This window comes from Cebidichthys violaceus, unplaced genomic scaffold (assembly GCF_023349555.1).
Source record: "Cebidichthys violaceus isolate CVI_PGR_0920_01 unplaced genomic scaffold, fCebVio1.0.p SCAF_21, whole genome shotgun sequence".
NCBI lineage: Eukaryota > Metazoa > Chordata > Actinopteri > Perciformes > Stichaeidae > Cebidichthys > Cebidichthys violaceus.
In genome coordinates, this window is record NW_027176384.1 from 4,922,163 (window position 1) to 4,948,589 (window position 26,427).

General features: G+C 44.9%; 1 protein-coding gene across 1 annotated transcript in view; it reads right to left on the minus strand.

Annotated features, from left to right (window-relative positions):
- Positions 1-26,427, minus strand: part of nav3 (neuron navigator 3) — a 235,654-nt gene that overhangs the window by 114,814 nt on the left and 94,413 nt on the right. The window contains exons 3-4 of the mRNA XM_068717037.1: positions 21,543-21,595; positions 5,486-5,558 (exon numbers count right to left, since the gene is read on the minus strand). Of these exons, the coding sequence (XP_068573138.1) occupies positions 5,486-5,558; positions 21,543-21,595 (126 nt within the window). The remainder of the gene's footprint in view (positions 1-5,485; positions 5,559-21,542; positions 21,596-26,427) is intronic.

The window sequence follows — 26,427 nt, forward strand, 5'->3', positions numbered from 1 at the left end:
CCAGTTGTCATAGATTCCAGTCTAAAGCGTCTGCTAACACACAGCTGGTTCATTTAAGCGTGAAGCTCAGCATGGGAACTGCTGCACTGGTGTTTAACTGGCTGACGTTTGGTGTGAGGGCACGTCTGAGGCCAAACAGCCAAAAATATACGACGGGAACTTCAATTACGGTTCTGCTTTTGCCACGAAATGAGGAACTGATAGTGTTTTTTTCACAGGTGCAGTGAAATGATATAAATGGATAGGATAACAAAGAAAAATGATACCAGCTGACTCTTGGAGTTCACTACATAAATGACAACTGAAAAGAAACTAGGTAGAAAACAGTAGCACAGATAGGGGGCAAAAAGACAGATAAAACACAATAACACAAAACTCATTAATATAAAAAAAATTAATTCAAGTGTAAGAGGGAGATTGAATTCATTATTTTTGATCCACCAGAAACTGCAACCCTGCAGATAAATCTACATTTCAAAAAATGCTGAGCTGGCAACAAACAGCGAGAAAAAGCCCCTAATCGATGGGCAGCTCTGTCTGAGGTGTTCATGTGTATCATCAACAGCTCCTGAGTCAGAACTCACACATAGTGGTGGGATCCAGCAGTTGCAGAGGCGGAAGAATTGATCGCTGTGGCTAACGCACCCATTTGTGAAATGGACTTTTCAGATTGAACCCTCAGTGGGAACTGGCACGCGGAGGGACAGTGCCGGCTGACGCAGGCTTTTTCGCTCCATTTTTCAATTTGGCGAGGCTCAGGCGTTCTCCCCGGCCATCCGTGGCTACAGTGTGCCGTTTGCAGGCTGTGAAAGTTGGAGACGATTAATCTCTCAGGATTGTTGTTTTTCTTCCGCATTTTCAACCCAGAGGCGGTAATTTATACGGGGCCTTAGAGAGTCGGAACAGCAGCATTTTGCTGGGCTTTAGGGAGAGACTTTGTTGCTGAATCTGGTGGCAACTGGTAAAAAGTAACAGAAATGATAATGATGATGATGATGCTACTTCATCCATCGCAAATGGGAAGTTGCCCTGGAAGGTCAGAACAGAACAGTACATTTGCGTCAGTTGACTTGCTGTCACCTGACCTTAAAGCCACGTTTTGTCCCTGTGTCAATCTTTGCTTTCAAAGGAGGCATGTCATGAAAAACTCAGTGCTGTTCAGTGCTTGTGCACATACATCTGTTTTGTTTGTGGGCTGCCTAGATCAGAAAGCATGTGATTACAAAAAGCCAATCAGATTTGGCTTCCCTTCCTGTGTCACAAGCAGGTTCATTAGAAGACACCGCCCTCCCATCTGAGTATCTCTACCCACGGCTTGAGAGCTACCTATGCAAAAGTTCAGCATATTTTTCTTGCAAGCCAATCAGAGCAGACTTTGCTTTGTCGGGAGGGGGGCTTAAAGAGACATGTTTTCAGCATCGTAAGTGTCTGCTGAAACTGTATTGTAAATCTCCCACAAGGTTTCACATTTTGCACCCCTTTTCAACTTCGTGAGAGTTTTTTAGGGGAAGTTGTGACAGAGAAAAAGGATAGCTGCATTCCGTGAGACTGCGATTGGACATTGCTAAGGCTGCCACAGACTTTTCATCCCCTGAACGGAGGAAGGCTCTTGCCGCTCTGGAGCGGTGCGGAGGACAAGTGTTTCTGCTTGGCCCATGCTCAGTGAAACTGTCCCTTTGCCACTGGAGGCCTTGGTTGCAGTGGTTTTATTCAATCTTTTTTTAATTATTTTTTGGAGAGGTTTGCTATTTCATTAGTCACAGAGGACTTTGGAGGAGGAGAAGGAGAAGTTCTAGCACGTTTGGGTAATAAGATAAGATAAGATAAGATAAGATAATCCTTTATTAGTCCCGCAGTGGGGAAATTTACAGGATTACAGCAGCATAGTGGATAGTGCAAACAAGAGACATAGTAAAAAAACAATGTATCAAAAGTATCATAAATAAGTAATAAACAGTAAAGGATATTAACTAAGTAAAAAAAAAGTTAAAATCCACAATAACTAAAATATAACTGTAACTAATATGATATATACAGACAGAATAAGTGTTGTATTGTGTATATATAATGCACAGATTTTTTGTCTTGTTTGGTCTACTGGGAGCACAGCTGGGTGTGCAGCCTGACAGCGGCAGGAAGGACCTGCGGTACCTCTCCTTCACACACCGGGGGTGAATCAGCCGGTGGCTGAAGGAGCTGCATAGAGCTGCCAGGGCGTCCCACATGGGGTGGGAGGTGTTGTTCATCAGGGATGATAGCTTAGCCATCATCCTCCTGTCTCCCACCACCTCCACCGTATCCAGTGGACACCCCAACACACTGTTGGCCATCTTGACGAGTCAAAGAAGATCCTCAGGAGTGCTCCCTGCACTCCAAAAGACCTGCTCTGACCTTTTTTTTTAAAGTGCATGTGTGTGGTCAGTCCAATCCAGTTTATTGTTCAAGTGAACACCCAGGTACAGGAAGAAGAAGAATACTACAAATACCCTGTGAGCATTTATGACTACATATTCTGTCTTTACCTTCTTTAATCAGCCTTTCTTTGGGTTTAATCCCCAGACAATACACATCCAGACAGGGCCTCTCCTTACAACTCCACAGCTGGTCGCGTCTTTGCTTCCTCCGCTGCCCTCGGCTTTCTCTGCGTAAACTTTTAATTCATTTGTTTGGCTTCCATTTATTTCCCAATTAGGTCTTCAAAAAATTGTTCCAGTGTTATGTTTTAAACTAATTACACAGACAGTTGGTTTTTTTGCAGCTAGAAAGTAGCAGCGATACACTGAGCTTTTTTGGTCAGAGACCAGTACAGTGGCCCTAATGAAATCAGACCCACTTAAAAAAAGAAATGGACCCACTGAGATCAAGCAGGATGAACTTTATTGCGGTGAGCAGGTCATTCTGTGGGTTGCCCTCTGGCTCTAAGAGGCTGTTCTGCTATGGCAGAGACACTTCAGTGGAAACAGACTTTAATGACCTGCTGTGAGGACCCCTCACTGTAACCCATTATCAGATGCAGGAAATGTGTGTTTTGGAGCTTTACACCTGCTTTTTAATGCTGGTAACGGCAGACTGAACTTCCTGACGATAATTATCACATTTCAAGTAGTAAAACTTTTTTTCTTTTTTCTGGTGGTTTAGATTTTCTGTGCTAAGGAGTCAAATGGGAGTCTAACTTGCTTTTTCAAGAGTCTAGAGCCACGTTAGTGGCCCTGATTTACTTGTGCAGAGTGGTGCTTGGTTTTACAATGACAACTTCTCTGTACGGTTACGTTCTTTTCTTGCATTGGAAAAAAACAACAGCCTTGTTTTCATTATGGCCTATAACCTCCCTCAGCGGAAACGTCTGAGGAGGAACCATAACGCTCTTCAACATGATGGGTTTTTCCGGAGCTTCGGTTTACAACCTCCCAACCGGAGAGATGCAAGGCGACTTCTAGAGAGGTTATTACAATCAGTAGGCTCTCTGAGGAGAAGGGAGAAAAAACATGTGCCTGTATGCACATCAAACATTCCATTTTGAGTTTTAAACCCACGCCTTGTAAAAAGATAATAAAGGCCACATATGCCAGCCGACAGAATCTGGATAGCGAACATGGCCTACAGAGTAAGAGGCCGACACAGGCAGGGAGCGACGGAGAGAAAGACGGGCCGAGGGAAGTGAGTGATGACATGCGGCAGCAACAGTGATGGACAGAGTAACCCAATAGCCCATATATTTACAGGCCCACTTTGAAATACCAGGCCCAGCGAGTCACCCTTGCTGCTTTTAGTGCTGCAGGATTTAGAGCTGTCGGTCAGTGTGTCAGCCTCTCAGGCTATTTCTGCTGCTGGAGAGGTCAAAGACACGCCCACCTCTTTAAGCTTTTAAAGGGGAGCAGAAACAACATGGGGTCTGCGGGTCCTATATAACAGCTGGGGACATTCTCGGTGGGTATACTTGAGACAAAAGATAAATCAGAAAGAATGAGCTTTTTAGGTTCTGACGAGTGACTAGTTCTCAGATCACTCTATATTTTTATAAAGCATTGCTTTTTACACTGTAAACTGTACAAAACATATGTGCCTCTTTGAATCAAGATACGCCAGTAGGTTCCCCTTTGACACGGGTCAAAGCTCCAGAAAAGCAGCATTTGTTTCACATTTTGATCCTGTCCTGTGAAAACCATGAATCTCCAATTTTAGTGAATTAGAATTTAGTAGTAAAGTAATCCTGCTTCCTAAGCTATATAAACTAATTAAAACCCAATTGGATTATCTGAAAAATGCAGTGATGTTGATAGGGTCTCGATGTAGTGAGTCACCGGGACTCACATGTGGTCATTTGAGTGGGTCCCCAATAAAGTTTGTGTTTTTTTTGACAAACTGTAGAGCTGAACTCTAATGTTATATGGTAATAATATTCATGTATGTTGAAAATTAATCTGAAAAGTAAACAAATAAAATCCCGAATCTGAAGAGTGTGCCAATGGCCACGGTTGGGTTTAAGTGCAATCGATATTCACATGCGTTGTTGGTATAAGGTTGTGTGTGGCCGTAGGGTGGTGTGGTTGAGCGACAGAGAGAGAGCCAGGTGGATGTGCTCTGAGCTTATCAGCTGTTAATTCAGCTGTTTGTGTGTCACACACACAAATGCACTTCTTGGTGGGGATTATGAGTTTACTGCTTCCTATTGAATTGAATGCATCAGAGATGGCGGACGCGTACCAAGCAACCTCACTGAAAATTGCTGCCAAGTTGTAAATGGGCTAAGCTCATGGAAAGTTGACATTTGGAGATACGTGGTTTTCACAGGACAGCAACTATTTGCTCTCCAGTGTGGGACGAAGCTAGCTAATGTATGACGTGTCAGGTGTGGCCTACAGGTGTCGAATGGGACACATCACACGATGTAATGCTACAGACAACACTTTCCATAAGCTCCTTGCATGCAGTGAAAAAAAACTGACTGCAGTTGGATTCACTTTGAGGGAACCTCGAGTCCAAATCAAGTGTAAAAACTAAATCATAACAGATCACTTTGTAACTTAACTGCAATTTCAGCCCTGGCCTTGTGAGACAATTTTTAGCTTATCATTCAATTTGACAGGAGCCGTGTTCTGATGGTTGGGGCGATGAATCCCTCGCTGGAGTTTTTTTTTTTATCCTCCCACAATCCACTTTGATGCCCTAATGATTACCTACACTGCCGTAGTGAAAGCGAGAGATGGAGAAACTGTGCACCCTGTCAAGATACCAACGTGGTAAATTCCACTCCCGTGAAGTTTAATAGTGTGTCTTGGAAATGGGCTTCGACCAGCTTTTTTCGAAGGTATTCGGTCCTGTGGAGAAATGTAAAGCTACCCGCAGAAGGTCGGTCGGCGCAGGAGCCGAGTGGATTTTTCCAGGTCTAGAGATACAACAGGGAGATCCGTCTTGTGCCGTTCCCCGCTGATTTAATTAAGAGTTTAATCAGGCCTTGAATGATGCCGTTGTTTATTTGTCTTACCTTCTGCCGAGAGCCCTTGCACGTTCACTCCTCTGGCGTCCAGGAAACTGAGGCAGGCGTCCACATTCTCGATCTGTGGAGGAAGACGGCAGACACAGTCAGCACAAAGGACAGACACGCTGAGAATGTGACCATGCTTAACATTCAGCGAGCCTAAATGTCTCGGGGCGGAGGGCCCCGAAAAGGACGGGGATCTTCGGTTATACCCGCAAATAAAGCCCACCATTGTGTGGCTATTGCCCGAGCCCCCCCGCTCCACCCTGGGACCCGGTTTGCGTGGCATACTGACTGCAGTGTGTCGCCACCTACACAGCCGGCTTTTGCATATCTCACTCACGCCCATATATATATGTACAGAGGCAGACATACATAATTTCACATCCACACACAAACTACAGAAACACACAGAAAACAATGTACACATTTGCATATAAACACAGGTCGTGCGAGTCAGCGGGGCCCACTTGAGGCCTTTAACAGCATAGTCAACATGTCACCTCGGCAGCCTGGATTCAGTTTCACAAAGTCCCACTGAGGTCGCAGTTGTAAGGGGGATTTTTTGCATTCGTCGACGGTGGCTAGAGGGTGGCTTCATTAGCATGTCGGCGAGCCGCCATCGCCCCCACAGGAGCTCTTTTATGACGAGGTCAAAGGTCGAAGCGCTCCCAGTCAGCGCAGTGTGCCAGGGCCACACAAAGGGCAGGCCGAGCAACGCGGCCAGACATCCAGCGGAAATGATGGTTCATGAGCTGTGACTCGGCTCGGCTCTCTCTCCCTCTCTGGTTTAAATGCTCTCTCACTCAGCGTCTCTGTGTCTCTTTGTTAGCGACTTATAGCAGCACTACGATAATGAGTCATATCTGCACAGGACGGGACATTGCCGTCTTTCACTTCCACTGAGCTGAACTCAGAAAGCCAGAGATCACGTGTGATATCATGAAGTTTGTTTTCTCATAAGTTCTTATTTGTTGTAAGAAGCAGCTGATTCAGCTGCAAATTGCTGGAAAGATGCTGAAAAGCGCTTTTCACCAAACTATTTTACTATCACATCATACCGTTTGACGTGTTTTTCTCCCTCTCAACATGACAGGGTCACAGGGCATGGACAAATTTGTCATTTAACTTTCAGGGGAGCTGCGTGGCGACGGCCAAAAACCATAATGGCAACTAAAAATGGCATCCACAAACCAATGTGGGACGTCACAGAGACTCTGTTCACTTCCTATAATGAGTCAATGGTGTCAACTTGCCGCCATAGAGAAGAGAGAACAGACAATGCAGCCGATGTATCATCATTGCAGTGGATGAGTACTGCGATCGTATGTATGTATGTCGCTGCCTACACATGCTCTCTCCCAGCACCCGTCTACACACTGCCTAGTGCAACCACATCCTCAGTGCAGCTACGTTGCGGATCGAGTGCTTTGCATCAAGGGTACCCAAACAAGTTGCTGAAGTTCCCCTCCCTGTCACTTTTCCCCCCGCAGACTGATGTGTTTACACTGGTCGTATCATCGGGGAGCCCCTGCGGGACAAAAATCCCAAAACGGAGCTCCTCCATCTGCCTGACACCGCTCGCAACATCCATCTGCCTGACACCGCTTGCAACACCGCTTGCGTCCTCCCAGCAGGCCCCCTCACATGTGGGCCCCCTCACATGTGGGCCTCTTTCTTTTCTCTCTCCCCACACACCAGACGCTGACACATGTGTGTGCGCTCGCCCGGGGTGCTAGATTTGTTTGATTATCCCACGCGCACTCTCAGAAGTTGTTGGGGAGACATGTGCCGAGCAGTGTTTTGTGAGGGCTCATTACGACGCTCTTAATTAGACAGAGCACCGGGACGATGTGGGACGTAGGAGCTTTTTCAAAGTGCGAAAAAGGCCCGGACGATATTTGCACAGTAACGGCCATTTTCGCCAAGCGACTTCTCAATTAGGCTCAGTCAGTTTGAATACAACAAAAAGCTTTTAGAGGCCTCGCTGAAGAATGTTGCATCTGCTCCGCAGACAGCATGTGCGTGTTTGAAGGCTGCTTTAAGAGCTGATAAAGACAAAAAAGGAGTGAACTCATAAACGGTAAATCTCTCCAGTTGGAGAAAGACCTCTGTTTGCAGGCGAGCGGGCATCGGTAACGAAGCCTGCGTCCTCTTTCAACGAGGCTTTTTAGATGCGAAACCGGCATTTGCTTTTAGTCGGCCTTAACTCCGAAATGACGTAAACGAGCGGAATGATGATTGAAGGCGTTGATGACGGCCGGGGCATTAATGTTCCGCAGGGTTTCTGGCGATGTTTAACTACTCGTTTGGTGGGCGCTCTGGCTTTGTGGTATCCTGTGACAGCTTCTCGTGAAACCGACATCTTTTACTTTTCCGACGTGAGCTGGCATCAGACGGATCCACGCGAGCCATTAAAAGCAATTTGGAAAAGGGCATTTTGATGAGGCCACTTCGCCCAATCATGAAGCACTTACAGCAGGGGGAGCATATTTTTTGAGAGGTGACAGGAGGGCACGTGTGGGGAAGGAGACTCACCACTAAGCCTGGAAGAATGATGGGGGGGGGCTGTTAAGTTTCTATGATAATCAGTTTCAATTATGCAATGTTGCTTTTACAGAGCCGCACCACAAATCTAAATGTCACGTTCCAACTGACACAGGCAGCAGAGCAGAGGAAAGTTTGTGTCACGGCTGGCAGACGAGAGGAAAAACCAGAATCCCTGCTTCAACCTGTCCTCCACAGTCTCCTCACTGATGAGTTCGCACCACTACCGTAATACTGACGGAAAACCATCCTGTACAGAACACACATACTCTATATTGGCTTAGAACACAAAGCTTTTATATCCTTGTAACTTCTGGTGGCTGAATTAACAAAAACACTACATGTGGCTGAAAGCTTCAAAAACACCACGTAAGTGGGCCATGTGGTAGTACCTTTTTTGTCATATTGCATTTCTCAGGTCAAGAATGAACTCTCATTTGACTATATAATTGGTTAAAGGATCAGGCCAGTGTTTTTGCAAGTTGCTGCTTTACTTACACTTTTGTTTTCAATGCACACTGTTCCAAGCTTTTATTCATTATCAAACAACAATCTCTCTGCATTTTAACTTCATCATCACCCAGTGATATAGTATCTTTAACAAATGCAAATTCAGACATGAAGTACACACATAATACAATAACCCTCAAGAATGTGGTCATTGATTTTTTGTTATCAAAGAGAAATGAATGGAAACCAAAAAGGAAATAACAAAGTGTGTATAAACACACCCTGGTTTGGTTAACTATGATGTGAAGCACGTGCGATTTTTTATTATTGTACTTTTTTGACTAAATGACTCATGATGCAATGGTTTTGAGCAGCTGTAAATTGGCCATTTGTGGCAAGAAAGAAACACAGTATACTGGCTTTAATTTGCTTTTACGCTTTTTCTTCTTTTCTTTCTTCCTCACTTGAAAGACAAGTGTGAACTTTTAAAGCTGCAGAAGGAAGATCGAGAAAGAATGTTCTTTGTGAAAAACGGGTGTCATCTTTTTTCGAATTTATAGTGCACTTAAAACGTCCTTTTGGTAAACTGTTGTTAAATCTCTACAGCAACGTTGCAGCGTTCCTACGGTACTTTAGTGCATTGTGACTCTCTTTCCACTCCTGGTAAAAAGGAGACATGGTGAGACACAAGATGAGACGGTGGCTACATCTGCTTGTTCGCAGCTTAATTTCCTCACGTCCCTATAGCCTTGTGAAAAGTGTCCTGGGGCACGGTGGGCCTCTCCAAACATATCAAGTGACTGATGCATGATGGTTGGATTTGGAAAGTGTTATCCCTTAGATGCAACTGTCAAATACAAATGGGCCAACATCTTAATTACCGCTTCCTACGGGGGACAGAAAACAACCTCCTTCAAGACGGGACTGGAAAACCAGGCGTTAGCGCTTTTACAGCACATGAGAAAGGCTCGATAATTGAGGGGTTTTAGTCCAGAATGCTACATATCCAGTGGAAAAAATCACGCCACCTTAAATCCTTAAGTCAGTATTGCAAAAACACAGATAACTTGAGCTTCGCAAACAAAGCCATTTGTGAGTAAGGGTTGGGTTGACTTCTAGTTTTTCTTTCCAATGTATTTTACTGTCGACGCAGTGGTTACTTTCTGAATGCTGTTAGTGTTTATCAATTCATTTTAAATCTCGTCCTGGTTGTTGGAACCTGAATCACTAGTGTGGCCGTCGAGGGCTCTGTGTAGAAAACCAAAGCGGCAAAGAGCTGATTGTCTTTTGTAGCATCTCTGTCTTTTGCTTAAGGCAGGAATCAAAGTCCAGTGATGAGTCAGGGGAATCCAAGTAAACAAAAATCCCCCACGTAGAAACCACTGTGTCATCGTTTTAAGCCAGCAGATCAAAATCGATACCAGCTAACAAAAAAAATGAGTTTGGCCTCAGACACCCCTGTATCAACATTTGCTTTTTCTTCTTCCACTCAGGGCATCTGGCAGAAAGTTGACAAGATTAATACGCACTTTCTTTGCCCCTATTAATTCCTCTTGGCCCTGGACGCCTAATGAGGCAGAGCTCATCACTCACGCTGAAGCGACACATAACTGGGATGTCCCTTGCAGCAGGAGTATACTTTATTAATCATTGCCGCTGAGCGGAGCTGCTCTGAAAGCCAAACATTTACACGCAGACAAAGCCAAGTCCCTCTGCTCACTGCAGCTGAATTGTGGCCCAGAGGTCTATTTGTTTTTCCCGAGCTGTTCTCTCTCCCGCTGACGGTGGTCCTCGCCGTCTGATACCCTTTAGACGTAGCACGCTTTCATAACTCCAATGTAAACCCATTACTGGACGCTTAGAGCAACTGATTTAGTATGAAAAGTGAGAAAGTCCGAGTAGGGCGGAAGGGATTGGTGGATGGATGGGTCAAACAAACACAAGAATTTCACTCAGGAGACAGTTGTTCGCATCCTGTGTGAAGCCAAGTCTACGTTGACTTTACCTTAGTTTTATCGTAGTTTTGTTACGTAACTTCCACACTCTACTAACGCTGTATAAATGTAACATTTGCACATCGTCCCTGAGTCTCTTGACTCTTGAGGGTTACCTAGAGCGCTGGCCACTGACCAAGCTGTGGTATTTGACGAGCTGGGATTGAGAACGCGTTGTTTTTTTCCCATGAAAAGCACTACACTGTCAGAATCTGAAGTCTTCATTTTACCAAACAAAGCACTGCTCCAATTGTCCATCACCTCTCCGTCAACTCTCCTCCTCAGACCGGGGGTCTGACCCCGTCTCTTCCCCAACACTCCATTGATTCCTCTTTCACCCTGCCCTATTGCTCTGAACGCATCCAAAGCAGACAGCTGCTGACAGGCGATGAATCAGAATGGATCAAATGGGACGGAGCTTTATGGCGGCTTATGGGCAGAGGGGCGGCTGGGTTAAAAGATCCTGTCTCATAATCCGGGGATCATCGCTCATCACGTCAAAACCCAAAGTAAAGAAACATTTTCTCATCTGGCGCGGGAACTGTTTTATGCAATATTGATCACGGTGGCAGCCCCCATAATTCCTTGCCCTGACTGAAATCTTTCATGGCCCATAGCTGAGGGTCTGTCTTTCCTAAAAATCCATGAAAAAGCGGTAATTGCACATTTTTAGAAACACCATGAGTGTAAACTTCACGCTGAACCTCCTAAACCCAGATGTATCTGGCCTGCTGGGGCTGACAAAGACGATGTTTGCTTTCATAGCAGCCTAAATGTTATGAAACTGAACGGCATAAAACTTATTAGAATGCAAGAAAACCGAGCAAAGATGATTCAGTTCAAGTAGCCCAGGCTCCTGGAGACAAAACAAGCCCCTCGCTGATTTTTATCACATCATGCCTCATATTCGTGTAAATACAACAATCATTTTCTCTAAGGATTTTACTGGCTGTGATGTTGCCAGTTCTTTAAGAAGCTGCAGTACTAGCTCAGTCAGCATATAAACACACATGATGTATAATCAATGGCCTCTGCATGACAACACAGGCCTATATCCGCGGATATGTCAATGACAAATGGGGGTTCAATTTCAAATGTTTACAGCATCAAATAACTTGGAGGGCCTCTATGTGGCTTTGTGCATCTGCTGCACAGACAGTGTGTGTGTGTGTGTGTGTGTGTGTGGGGGTGGGTCCACATGTGTGTGTTGGCTGTGTGAACGAATGGCAGAGAGCGAGAGAGACAGTCAAACAAAGATGTCTCATGGTTGACAAAGACCAACATGTCACCTCATCAATCTCCGGGGTTAATCTTTCCACTGCTCTCATGATCACTTCTGTTGATGGTGCCGTTTCAACGCCTGCCAATATTTCACATCAAAACATTTGACACCGGCAGCAATGCAAACTTACGACAGTTGCAGCACTTTTTCAATAAAAGGTTTGAATAGATTCGTGCAGGCAGAGGATCAACTATTATTGACCCAGAGCAGCATCTGGCAGTCTGTCGGAGGTAAACCGTATAGCCTAAACTACTGGATATTTTATTGAATTTCCTTTAGCAAAATGCTGTGAGTGAATTCTACTCTGGTAAACAGTTACGCAGTGTATATGTCTTGGGCTTTTATTGTGAAAGGTAAGAACGGAAAAGGACTGGATCTGGTCTGCACTGCCTTTGTCAAGGTTTTAAAGAGTAATAAAAGTTGCTGTCTTGGTTCACGCTACAGTGCGTGTTTTGAAAGTGTCCGTTCCTTACAATGTGATTGGTCGATGTCTTTTCTTCATGGTGCGAAAGCTCAGAAATAATCAACTTCGCTCTAAATAAACAAACGTTGCTTTTTTGCAGCGCAATATTCATGTCTAAAACTACAGTTAAAAAACACTCACGTGCTAATTAATGTATGAATGTAATTAAGTGTAATTCTACAATAGCAAAGTTATGAAAGTGTCACTGTAAATGTCCACCTCTGGAAATGGCTGTGCAATTAAAGTGGTACTCCAGCCATTTAGTGATGCACTGGCATAAGGTTGAGGGACACACTTTTAAAATATGGTCAAAGTCAAATGTCAATGTAAAATTGGATGGTCCCTGGATAAATGTTAAACAACCAGGAGACAAGCTAGAAAACTGATCTTGGTTAACCTCTCGGTTGATGGTTTTGTAAGTAAACATAAAACAAACAGCTGAAAGAAGATGTAGAGGCGTTATTATTAATCTCTGCACCAGAGCACATTAAAGTGAGTATGCAGAGGAGGATAAATGAGCGGCAGATGTTTTTCAGAAGACCACAGCGGGCGACTGGGGGAATGACTCCGCTGTGTCACGTACACACTGTTACAGTCTGCGTAGGTAGACATCGCCAACATGATGGATAGCATTACTGTTGACAGGTGACAAATTCAGCTGTCAGCCCTCGTCTGGGGCTGCATCTCCCCTAAAGGGTCAGTGGGGTTAAGCTGCTGACTCTCAAGGGTCTGTGTGTGTAACCTGCTGACCGGCGATGACGCACGGTGAAAAATACCTCCATGGTTCTCAACCTCTCTGCCCTACTGTATCTTACTGCAGCTGTTTACAGCGTGTAGAGTTTAAAGTGCAAAGAGCTATGATGCATGATTTTGTTTTCTATCATCAGGATCTTTTGCTTGGTGAGCAATCTTGGATGCTGGAAATATAGTATTGTAAGTAGGCGAGAGTGGGGGGGATGAGGGGATATCCTAACGTGACAGGAACCACAGGTCATACGTTAACGGCTGTGAACCAGTGATACCAGGGATGGAGGCTAATACGGGGGTCACCAAGTACTTCAATGTCGATGTACATGTTTTGGTGGCGCAGATTAACACAGACCTCTTTAAATGTGACACTTAAATATATGTAGAGACACCAACAAGAATAAAAAATATTTATTAAGCTATTCATCTAAATTGAAAACTCTACTTCTTTGTTATCTCACACACACACAAACAAACAAAAGACATACTATCTCAGCTAAAAACGGCGTCGCTCAACATTCCAATAAAGAAACAGATTTTGTGGCTGACGCTCGCTTGCGTCGCATTCAATTAGCACACAGTAATGCCGTAATGTCACTGAGAGCGGTGTCCTTCTCAAGAGAGACCTGATAAAAATGGGGGCCACCAACAGGGGATACTGTCAACAACGGAGCGCATAAGACGGTGTTTTTCTGTTTGTGAACGTGGAGAATTGGTTTAAGACTTTAACACTTTCGGAGCTGCATTCATCCCGCAAGAGGATGAGACATTACTTTAATGGCCTGATGTTGTCAGCAGTGATGGATGGGTTATGATGAAAAATGTGTGTGGGAAAAAGCTAACAGATAAAAATGAAATGAAATGTAATGGGCCTATTTAGTATTATTGGCTGCTTGGATCATAACGTACCTGACTGTGGCAATAAAAGTCAGGAAAATTCATCAGGGTTGATGTGCAGATAAATTTGTGCGTTTGTCACATTACTATTTCGTCTTGTGTTATGGTAAAGTAACTTCATGACGCACCTTTAGAATTTGCTGCAGCAGTCTTATGGCCACTGCAGTCACTCAGTCATTGACTGATTTGTACTCGTCTATTTCCTGAAAGTTAACGTTCCCATACAACGAAACCGCATGGCGAATTACGCTTTGAGGGGAAATATATTTTGTCGAGGATTATGTTTGCTTTTGACGCATCAGAAATAAGTTTCAATGGAGTCGGAAGTCCACAAAGGAAGAAGTGAGCCGGATGGGAAAAAACACAGAGCTTTCACCCAGGAGACTGCTGTTCATACCCAGTGTGAACCGAGTACTTTTGTTGCATAAACATAACCAAGCAGTTTTGTCGATAAACTGTCTTCCTCGAAAGAGTCAACAAATGTAATTTTGATGAATCCAAACAAAAAGTCAAATCCTTCGGTTTTGGGCAGTGAGGAATGAGAGTGGCGCTCAGCGATCACTTGCAGCCGTGACACTCGCCATGTCGAGTCGCGGGTGGCCCAGAGGACAGCCAGGCGGGTTGGGGTTTACTGAGGCCAGGGAGGCTGCACCAGCCAAACACAGAAGAAGACGATAAAGAATAAAGAGAATCCAGCTCTCCTTACATACAGTATGCTTGTTTGTAAGATGCGGAGGATGCAGGGAATTTGTAAAAAGACTGATTTATACTTTATTAGGTGTGAATGAGAAAAGGTTCAGAATAGTAAAGAGAGACTGCAGCTGGTGCTTCACAGTCCAACGAGATCAAAGGTTAGCAGTCCTCCACTGTGCCCGCTTTAACAAGCCAGCTCATCGCTCCCTTAACAGAACATCTGCCATTGCCATTCAGTTATAATGAGTGATTAAAAGCTTCCAATTGAGCTACAAGTGAGCCTGTAATGAGCCCCCCGGTGCTCAGTCAGTGCTGCTGAACTGGCTGCCATACGAGGGGGTCGGCCTGTGCACCAGAACACACACGTCTCGCAGTAAAAAGCAAACAAACTGTCGCTTTTGCAGGGAGCAGCAAAGAAAAAGATGGACCACAAAAGAAGCTTCACAAGAGTCGGGGAGAGTGATGCTCACGCGCTGTAAGAGCAGTTTTAGCACAACAGCTGCTGAGGCACTTGAGCAGCCATACGTTACAAAACCCGGATCGCACTCCAAGTCCTTGGTACTGCCTCTAGACATCCTAATTCGGAGCATCACGCATTCGTCATGCACCCCCTTTCAACGCCCGTTGCACTAATACGAAACACGCTGACACAAGATATCTTGCTCTTTGAATGTGTGCTGTGCTGTGCTGAAAGACAAACGTGCGTCGGTCCAAACGAGACATGCATGCTTTGGCAACGACCTCCTTTTCAATATGTAGATAAAATATCAAGACGGATTAACACCAACTGTTCCTGTTGAAGCTCTATACTGATGATTTATACTGCATTCATAGTGCAATATAAAATGGAAACAAATTGTTAAGGACCAGCTCCAGCTTCTCTCAACCAGCTCTCTTTAACATCTGGCAGATAAAATGAGGAGAGTGCATGTTTCTTCATCTGATTAAGGGTGCTCTGATCGATGGGCCAAATAGTTTGATCATTGGTCTTTATAAAGGCCAATCAGAATCTCTCTAAAGCCCTTTTTACATGGTGACTACTTTCACTTCTTGTATACAGTCTATGGCTGTAGGGAATCACTTACTGAAGTGTATTTGATTTGATTTGATTTACATTGTATTCCAGATAAAAATATCCGGCCCAATGCTCCACTGTGTTCATCATCAGCTAATCACTAACCTCGCCTGGGCAGGTAGTCTAGAGTTCTTCATGGTATTGAATGTTTTGGAACTAAACAAAGGTTTCCCATCTGACAAAGGATATGAACTTAAAACCTTCAGGTCACAAACTCCCGCTCTTCCATCACGACATCCAGACTGTGAGCAAGAAGAGAGACTGAATGATATTCCCTGCATAGCTTTAGTTTCAGCGGTCCAAACGGGCCATCTGCCTCTGCACTATGTTGGCCACTCGCTGCCAATCGCTGGGCATGCACAATGACATCAGGGATTTTTCAGAAGCCCACAGTTCCCATCATCCATTTGTCTGCGTATATCCAGACCGACCAACTCTCATTACGAGTGAGTAGCCTGACAGCCAGGGCTGGTGTACTCAAATCAACGACCTGAGGAAGAGTGTCACGCAGATGCCAGTTGGTTTGGCCTTGCAGGAACCTGGGCCAGGTGCTTAAATTAGGAACACAAGATCAATTAGGGGCTGAGATTAATGGCGAGCTGTGCTGATGATGAAGCATCAGGCCGGTGAGGATGATACTGCTGAGTGGCTCGTGCCATTTGTCCTCTTGTCTGTGCTGGTGTGCAGGCTGCCAACAGATGGGGCCCAGATGAGACTGGTGGGATTTTATAGTCTCCAAGAAACCCGAGACTCAATTAGACCTTAAAGGCAGCACACAGTACAAAACTGCTTCTACTTCCAAAATACTGAGCGGTGGTACTTTTCTAGTATAAGTAGAAATTACCAATAATTTTGCTGTTTCCAATGTTTGTTGAGTTAAGTTTAGTAGAAAGATTAATAGTCACTGAATATGGGGACTTCAAACTGGCATTTGAGACCATAAACTCATGTTTACAATTATTGTTTAACATTTGTTTGTTAATGGTCCAAAGAATTTTCCATGGGAATAAAAAGCACCACCTATCTCTGAATCACAGCATTTTCCCCTTCAGTGGACAGATATTCTGCCACAGAATCACCTGAGCATTCATTAATTTTTCCTTTTAATTTCTATCATAAGACCTATGTAGAGTTTCTTCATCATCTTGGAAACGTCTTACTTCTGACAGAAATATCATTTATTAAAAATGCATTTTATAAATTCTTACATATTTAAAACACAAAAATCACAGCAATGTGACATCTTCCTGTTCACGTCGTCCTGGCCATGGCATGGTGCAATGTAACATAAAGTAATTTATCTTGAAATATGTGGTGCACTAAAATTTGACAAATTGTATCGCAACTTCACACAAATGCTCCCTCACCGTAAACCAACTGCCAAAGAAATTAAATTGTAAAATCAAACTGGATTGGGCGAGAGCCAAGGCTGCATATAATCGATCTATGTATGATCCACAACACACTTTCAAATCCAATACTACAAATGAGAAGCAGCGAGAAAGAGTTGACTTCAAAACGTTGAGTTGTGTGATGTAATCTCTCGGCCCTGTTCTGCTGACAGATGTTTGCATCTCTGCATTCATGTAACATTTTGACAGTGTTTGTTTTTCCCTGACATCCTTTGCTGAAGTCGCTAGAAACACACACACACACACACACACACACACACACACACACACACACACACACACACACACACACACACCCAGAATGCAAAACTGCACAGTCATCCGTATTGCAGGGACGCGCTCTACGGTTTGCTAATGATGTCTGTCTATAATGAGGAGGATTAGTGCTGCAAGGCTTTAATATTTTCTGCTGAATGGGCCTCTTCTGGTTCCCTCGCCTGCCATTCTCGTGTTTGAGCATGACTCTTCTGAGGAATTAAGAATATAAAAAAATCCCTTCACTCCACTCAAAAACCTGAGTGCGCACATAACGCCATTGGATGTCTGCACAATTACGGGAAAATGCACCGTCAGAGGCTGTGAGGTTTGGGGGAGAGAGACATTGCAGAGTGCACCGTGAGGTGGAGTGAGAGATTTGGAAGGCTTCACACAAACATAGTGTGAGATCCTCAATCCATGGAAAGCGTTTATAGTTTTACATCACATGCATTTAGCTGACACATTTATCTAAATCCCTTTCATTGCAAGTGGACAAGTAATCTAGAAAGAGTGAGGACCATAGTGCGAGATATGTTAGGAGAGGACATTAAAGGGCAGGTCCATCCGCGTTCTTTTTGGTTTTCTTCAAATGAAATAGCCCACTCAGTCGATAGCAATAAAACAGTAAAAACAAGACATGCTCAAACTTAGGGAAATAAACAGAACCATCTCTGCTGAGTTAAAAGCCCCTCCTACCACACTCCTGTCATTTCTTATTCTCATAATTTTCACCGGCTCGCTCAGCAGGTTTCAGACGATTCCTTCCGGGATCAAACATTCGGCATACGGTTCTGTAGACCCCTGCTCTTCCCAGCAATCATTAGTTCCTACACAAATATATCCAACTGAAACTATTCCCCAAAACACACCGGCCACAAGCTGTTCGCAATTCGGTCCAGTCTGACCACGGGGAACGCCTGGCCTCAAATGTGTGGAATATCATTTGCATTAATGACGTAGCTGTGTCTACATGAAATAAGGCCTCCGGGAAATGCAAAAGAAAAATACTTATTCTCTTCTGAAAGCGACTACTGTACAGCACGGACGCGGCCAAAGCGGAAGGTCTGACGTCTTGTTGTGGAATCTCTGCACGTTTGCTGGAACCTCAAGAGAAACATTAAGAATGGAAACCCGTCTGCATTTTACAAAGTGGTAAGACCAGGGAGGTAAGAGAGAGGATTAATTCATACTTCAGTACATTGCGCCACTATCCCATGAGCCCTCTGCTGTCAGAGGTGATATGCTTTGGCCTCACAGTCAAACGGTCGATATTATATCACTGTTCATTTTGCTGGTGCCAACTGAAGGCACGGCTGAGCTCAAATAAACAGCAAATACAGAGATCACGTAGCTTCATCTGATCAGGTATCAAAATGAATAGAATACACTTTAAATGCTACCATTCACTCCACTGATAGACACAACTGGAGCATTTTGAAACAAAAAAGGAAGTGGATGAATTGTCTGCTGGAGGGAGATGTCTGTGAGAAGCCATAAAAGACATTTCTTGGCGATTACTCTTGCTGATCGTCCAAGTTTTTTCCCGTCGGATTAGCTCTGCAGGAAATGCTAGGACTTCAGCTGACTTGTGGATCCCTTTCATTGTGAACACGTGGTTTTGGAGAAGAAGAGCGCATTATGTCAGTAGATTATCCGTAAAAGCTCACAGATTCCGTGCTGGTTTTCTGCTCTTCAGCTTCCAGCAGCTGCTCCGTTGGCCTGGGTCCACTCACCGGGCCGGCAGCGACCCACCACTTGGACAAACTGGCTTGTGCTTTCAGGATCACCATTTCAAGTCCAAAGTGGGGAAAAAAACTAAAAAAACAAATCTGTACAGGGGAAGTGAATCAGACTCGTCTGCCACTCTGCCACTGACAGTCTCTGACCAAGGAGTTTAAGCTCCAGGTGCTACAGGAAGTGGGTTTCCAATATTCACGGCTGTCAATATGTAGCCAAAAGTTAAAAGAATTAGTTATTCTCAAGACGTGGGGAGAGGCTGTCTGTAAATAACGAACACTTCAGATTGATAACCGTGTTCAAGCCCGTGGGGTTTAGTTTATTCGGTCCGGCCAAGGAGAAAAAAGCTACATTATTGCTTTATAATCCTGGCCCAGTTTCTGTTCACACTGACTTTTTTTTTTAGAACAAATTGAGATCTGTGCACATTAAGTCACATGGACTTAAAGGCAAGGCATCGATTGGACAGTTTTGGCAGCTGTCATCTGACCTGCATCATCGGCGCGGCGTGGATGTTTTATTCATATTTGCTGGTCTCAGTTCATAACAAAATAGTAGACTAATTTTAAGAATAATTATTACCAAAAATAGAAAAAAAAATAGGTTATTGTAACAATCATGTTTGACCAAACAAAATCACTATACATTGCTTATAGAGCTCGTCTACATGATCGCTTCCCTGACAGTTCACGATTTTATCCAAACAGTATGTTCTGCTCACCGGCTCCATCTCTCTGGATGTTATGTGTGTTGGTGTGTGTCAGATGTCCCCCCCCCCCCCCCCCCCACCCTCCTTTTTGCAGCCATGCCATAAGCAACCGTGCTTCCTCAAAACTTTAGTTTTCCCAAGCTGGCTCTCTGTGGTCAGAGCAGGTGGTGGATCAATGGGCTTAGTAAGTCACTGAGACAAAGAGCAAGCCACGCACATGCACACGCAGAAGTCGCCCTTAGCTACCGGTGCGTCAGTCCGGACCAGATTCACTTCATGTGACAACAAATAAATAAATAAATGCTCGGGAATTTATCTTTCCAGAGCTGGTTCAGACACATTACGCTCACACGCTGACGTTAAGGGTCATCAGGACTCACATTACATGACCTGGACATTTCCGTCCTTCCTGCTTCTTTAATGTTGTTTTTCTTACAGAGTGCCTCCATTGCAACCGCAGGAAGAAGTGCCATGGACATGTGAAACCAGTTGTAAACCAGGCCCTCGTGGAAAAAATCCTCAGATTTTCCTCAGGATTCTACTTACTTCTCTACTAACTACCGGAAATGCTCCCACACATTAGGACAAAATATATGGTGCAGAGGGTGCTGCACAGTGAGCTCTGCATATACAAAAACACAGCTTTAAAGAAAGAGGCACAAGGACTGACACACAGGCACACTCCTCGCCCGCAGCAGCTAAACAGCCTTAGTCACTTTTAATGGAAGGAGGGCCGATGCCAGGGCAAAACCAACGCTGCATAAACACTTAGTCAACTCTAGTTAAAGTGAGGGGCAATCATCTCCCAGTGACGACAATCAGCGGTTAAGCAGCCAGTCATCTCGTTAAAAACAGATGAGGGAGGGGGGGAAACACCGCCAGCATCGCTCAGCCAGATTACACAGATTATTATAGTCGAGTGTGTCTGAATTTCTTCAGATTAAGTGGCCAAGCGGTTACTGCAGTCATTGCCTTCTTTCTGAATAATAAAGATGATGTCGGTTTGCGACCAGAGTGGCTACGCTTGGCCACTTGGAATCATGGAGTGAAATCAAGGCGCAGAGCAACAAGTGGCAAGTTTGTCTTTGGGAGAAATGTGACTTTGCATATATGTTTCATTACTGAGCATGCGTGGCAGGTGATCCAAACTCAAACTTAAGTACTCAGCTTGCTGGACAATGTGCCAGGTGAGTGATATTCATGTGTGCTACGTTACTGGATCGTTAATACTGAAGCATTAATGGCATTTCAATGATGTAGCTGCTCGAGGTGGAGCTGATTTTAACTACTTAATAGATTAGGTATCTTTGCCCAGTGCCCGGCCGCAGGCAACCTAGGGGCCGGGCCCCTCTAAAGAGCTGCAGGATGAATCTAAAGTCCCTCATCTTTTACTTTTTTTGTGAAATATCAAATAATTTGACATCTTTGGGCCTCAAATTCAAAAGAAACCATCTGAGAAGTCTAGGGGGACAAATGTCTCTTTAGTGGAACTGCCAACAACTCATACATCTGAAATATGATGAAGAAGACGTTGCTTTCTGAGGAGACAGGAGCCAAAAAGGTCGAGGTTCACTGGTTAAAGAATGCAACAATGTGTTAGAAGAAACTCACCTTGTGTATTCTATTATCTAAATCGGAGTAGTCTCAACAGCTGTCAAACAAGTGTAGCGGAGTTAAAAGTACAATATATCCCTCTGAAATGTAGTAGCTGTATAAAGTAGCCTCAGATATTCCACCTAAAGATAATTCTCAGGGTGATAAAGATGGATCAAGTGGAATATAAAAGTTGTAACACTCACCATTTGCGACTGGCTCCTGGGGCTGCCATTGATATCCTCGACCTTCTCATTCGCTGCGGGACAGAAGGAATGAAGAAACAAGATGTTTACTGTCCTCCCATTTACCAAACTTTAACATAGTGACGTCCAGTGACTTTTGAGCTCAGGTGCACAAATCCAGCAGGAAACTTCTGCTGAGGTTAGCATAGGAGAGTGTATGTGTGTATGTGTGTGTGGGTGTGGGTGTGTATGCGTGTGTTGAGGTGCAGAGCAACGCAGGAAAAGGTCTGGGAAGCAAAGCTGCCTAATTCGTCAGCTGCCGCCAGAGAATTACTGACAGGCCAGCTTGGCGTCATTGTCTGTTGGGGGGCGAGCAGGGAGGGTAAAGTTTCAATCCAACGGGGAGAGAGAGAGAGAGAGGGAGAGAAAGAAAGCGAGGGAGAAAGAGTAGTAGAGAGAGAGAGAGAAGTTGGAGAGAACAAGAGAGCAAGGAAGACGGGTTTAAAAAAACAAACAAGAGATTTAGAGAGACAGACGGCATCTGTGAGAAAGGCAGCATAAGTAATAGAGAGGGACATGTGTTTGTGAGTGTTGGAGTGTGATAAACACAAGGAGTCCCAGGAAGAGAGAAGCTCAGTAACAGTAACAGAGACACAAAGAAAAGGAAAGAGAGAGAGAGAGAGAGAGAGAGAGAGAGAGAGAGAGAGCAAAGACAGTGGATGTAAGAAGAAGAAGAAAAAGAATGTGTGAGAGCCGGCGCTGAGAGAGTTGCTTCAAAGTCACTCATTATTTGTCCCGCTGTGATTAATGGCGGGTTCAACAGGCAGTCAGTGGTGGCAACCGTTAATAGACCACATGACCGTTTTCTGACCTGGCGTGCTGACCACAATGTATACGACTGTTACCGACTGTTGATTAAGGGTTTGATTAAAAAGTAGTTATATATGGTTGAGGAAATAATGTCTGGTTGTTTGCCTCCCCCAACCAATGAAGTTGCAATTTACCACCATGTCTGTCCAAAATATCATCACTTAATCATTATTTTACCCTTTTAGAGATTTGTGTAAAATGTTCATAATTGGCAGACAAATTCTAGAGTTATGGACAAAAATGTGTTTGGTTCACCGTTGAGTCCGTTTAAGACGTTTGTGCCAAATTTGAAGGAGTTACCGCTGGGTGTTCCTGAGATATCGCGGTCACAAGAATGGAACTAAGCGGACAACCCAAAGACATAATGCCTCTGGCCTGAGGCACGGCAACAGATCAGACCCTGGTTTCCGCAGAGAGGACCGTCTTGAAGGTGACACATGTTTCTCTTCAGGCGTTCATGATCTCCTCCCACCACCTCCAGCTGCCGCACCATGCTAACACTCCCCCCCTAGGACAACACCATCTATCTACCCCCGCCCATCACACTCCTGGTGAGACGATTCAAAAAGCTCAAGATATCAAATAAATGGGGTTACGGAGATTAGTAACTGCAATGCCATTGGCACATTTTAATTGTAATCCCTCACACTGGTCTTTGCTCAAAAAGGGAATGTGCATTACTGTAATGCGTCAGTCAGTAAATGTGTTACGGCCCAACACTGGTAAGAGCAAGTAGGGAGCAGAAAAAGAGAAAGTGAGATCAGAGGGAGGAACGAAGGGACAAAGAGAGAGAGAGAGAGAGACCGAGACGAAGAGAAGCGGAGCACCAGAGAGGGAGACGTAGAGACACAAAAAAGGGGGAGCCACAGAGAGACAGAGGGGTGAACTCTCTCCAGGGTGAAATGGGAGACACAAGCCTACTGCACCCCAGGGTGTCAGAGAGCCCATAGATCTGCCGCTGCATCTCACCCGGCCACCCAAAAACAAGAGAGAGCTGCTGAGATTTGGCCCAAATATAAGACTGAGGAACGGCTTCCCTGCAACTCACTACACCAAAGACCAAACATTGTGTGTGTGTGTGTGTGTGTGTGTGTGTGTGTGTGTGTGTGGGGGGGGGGGGGGGGGGGGGGGGGGGGGGGGGGGGGGGGGGGGGGGGGTGGCTTCATCTACCAGACAGAATGAATTATAGGCACACACAGTTTTATTACTGCTGATAACACAGATTTATTCATCTTTGCTCTATTGATATTTTTAAGCACTGAAACCTGGAGACGTTCTGTCACGGTAATTATGTAATAATAGTAATAATTATTGCAATTGAATTAACTTTAGGTGTGAGCTTAATCACTTGAGCAGAAAGTGAAAGAGAAAGCTGTAGAAGGAAGACGAGAGAGACGGATGATAGATTAAAAGACACAGCAGCAGATAACAGATGAGAGACAGACACAGATGTGTGTGTGTGTGTTTGTGTTTGTGTGTGTGTGTGTGTGTGATCGGATGCCTACCTATGATCTGGATGATCTGTGCCAGCAGGACTCCATCGGTGACGTCCTGGCTCAGGTCCTTGATGAGGCGCTGACAGCCAGACTTGGCCAGGTAGTGGTTGGCCCAGTCCGTGTAAATCTGCAACGACACAACAGGACGTCCTGTCAATGTTTCTGTGTGTGTGTGTGTGTGTGTGTGTGTGAGTGTGTGACAACGTTTTAAAGGTTTTACAATTGGCAAAGTGTGAGTTCACATGCATTTTCAACATAGCGTATGTTAAACGGTGTAAGGGAATGAAAGACCAGTTTCTGGCTTTGCCCCTGAAGCCTACAGTCATAAACATTAACATAGGTGAGATGGGTGTTAATGTGACAGCCTGCACTGGCAAATACACGACATCCTCTTTTTAACAGAGTACTTTGAAGAACCCGAAAACCGATGGGAAAAGAACGACGAAGCAGAGTAAGAACCAAACAAATTACTTTTGCATATGATGAAGTCTTAATGAAGACGTGTGCTGTAACAGGTGTGCCTCTAAAACCGGAAGATGTCGGATAATCTTTTGTATTGTCACCTAAACCTCTTAGCGGCCACTTCGTCTGTCATCAGAGCCCGTGAACTGGATGATAAGTGGCGCTTTGTCCGGGCCGGTCGACAGACTGATCTCGACAGCCGCTGTGGTTTCACCGAGCGCTGAAAGACGTGAACCACATTTTGGCCCCGCGGACCCCAGCATCTACTTGGAGAATCTGATTATTGTTGTGTGTGGATGGTTCCATTTTCCACACGTGACCTTGAGGCTCGAACAAGCTGCTTTGAAGTTTGAGGGGCCGTCCTCCGTCCTGGTTACGCTGGCACCCCAAAGTAGTTTTATAGACCCTAAAAGTTTGACGTTTTTTCCCTCTAATCGCCTTCCTTCCAGACCTCTCTCACTGAGAACCAGACCCGGGAAATGACGAGAACTAGAAAGGGGAGTGGTTCAGACGGCTGTGGAGGAACATTTTTCTTCCTGTTAGGCCTGAATTGAGATTCTGGGAACAAACGAAAAGCTGCACCAGCCCATAAAAAGACACTAACTGCTGCTCCGCCGCTGCTGGAAACTTTTCTTGTTATCCCCGGATAAAAAAATAAGAAAAAGCAGTGCAGGCGTGAGGAGCTTTGGTGAAAATCCCCTCAGAAATGTGAGATCTTCCATCGAGTGTGGGGGTGTTAAAAAGAAGAATTAATTCAGATGTATTATACGCTGTACTTCCTGTCTGTCAAACTGTGTGGTGGGACTCTAACATCTCTGTCTGCAGATGAAGTCTCTATAACTACAACAGGCTCCTCAGCACTTCCAATGGTTGCCATTTCCCGAGGAATCCCCCTCATGAAATGTGTTTGTCACGATGAAATGATCCCGTTTTCTCCTCGTTTACCTCACACCGCCCCCGTAATTACAAGCGTTCCTCTCCCGCTCCTTTTCTCTTTCTTGGAAGAGCTCCTTTTGAAAGACGCCGCCTCTCAGAACTTTGCATCTGTTGTGGTTTCCCTTGGCCACTTTCTCCGTGATGAGAAGTCGTAAAGTCGAGAAAAACCCCCCCAAAAAATGCACATGCATACAAATAAACACACATGCGAGGGGCTCTCTCTCTCTCACACACACACACACACACACACACACACACACACACACACACACACACACACACAGGAAAACACACACACTGCAAATGCAAACCGCATCCCATCGGGGGGCAAGTAAACAAACGGGAGGGCAGGAGGATGGAGAAAGTGCGGAGGAATTAAGGGTGTATGTGCTGCTGCTCCTCCTGCTGACAGCTACAGTCACATATCAGGCTGCGGGGGAGTCCACAAAGGCTTGAAGACAAGCTGCTGAAGAACGAGGTTCATCAGAGACCTGGGACGAAGACGAGGAGGGTTTTGATGGAAAGGCACTTCACGTCTCTGGGAAAAATCAGAGAGGCCTTTCGATCACTTCCTCCAGAGGAGGCGGGGAGCGGGCCAGATACCCCGACGGATGAATTCAATCTGGGCTAATTTGTGGCTAAAATAGCCAGCTGCCTGCGCATCTGCTGCAGTTCCTGGAGGGATCTGACTCCAATAAAGACACATCTCCAGGGCTCGGCGCTCTCTGCGCTGTCTGGCCCAGAGGTCAAAAAGTTTGCTTTATTGTGGCGTTCACCGCGGCGAAACAAAGCTAGCTTCACACAGAATGACAATCACAGGAAGGTAAACTGAGACCACTTTAAAATCCCGCTCTGAGCAAACACTCTGTCTGTCTGCAAACACTCGTCTCATTGAATGGAACAAAGCCTCCGTAAAGAATCTAGAAAGGATCACACGGGCATCTGAAGGTGTTTAACAAAACGATGGTGACATCCAACAAAGACTTACTCCACCATGTTCCAACAAGTCCCATCACAGAATGTTAAAGTTCACAACTTTTAAACCCTGCTTACCAGACTTTCTGACAGCTGAGCTCTTTGGCTCTTTGACCGCTTTTTGGTTGCTTTCATTGCTCTAAAAACCTCAGTCTGCTCTATTGATT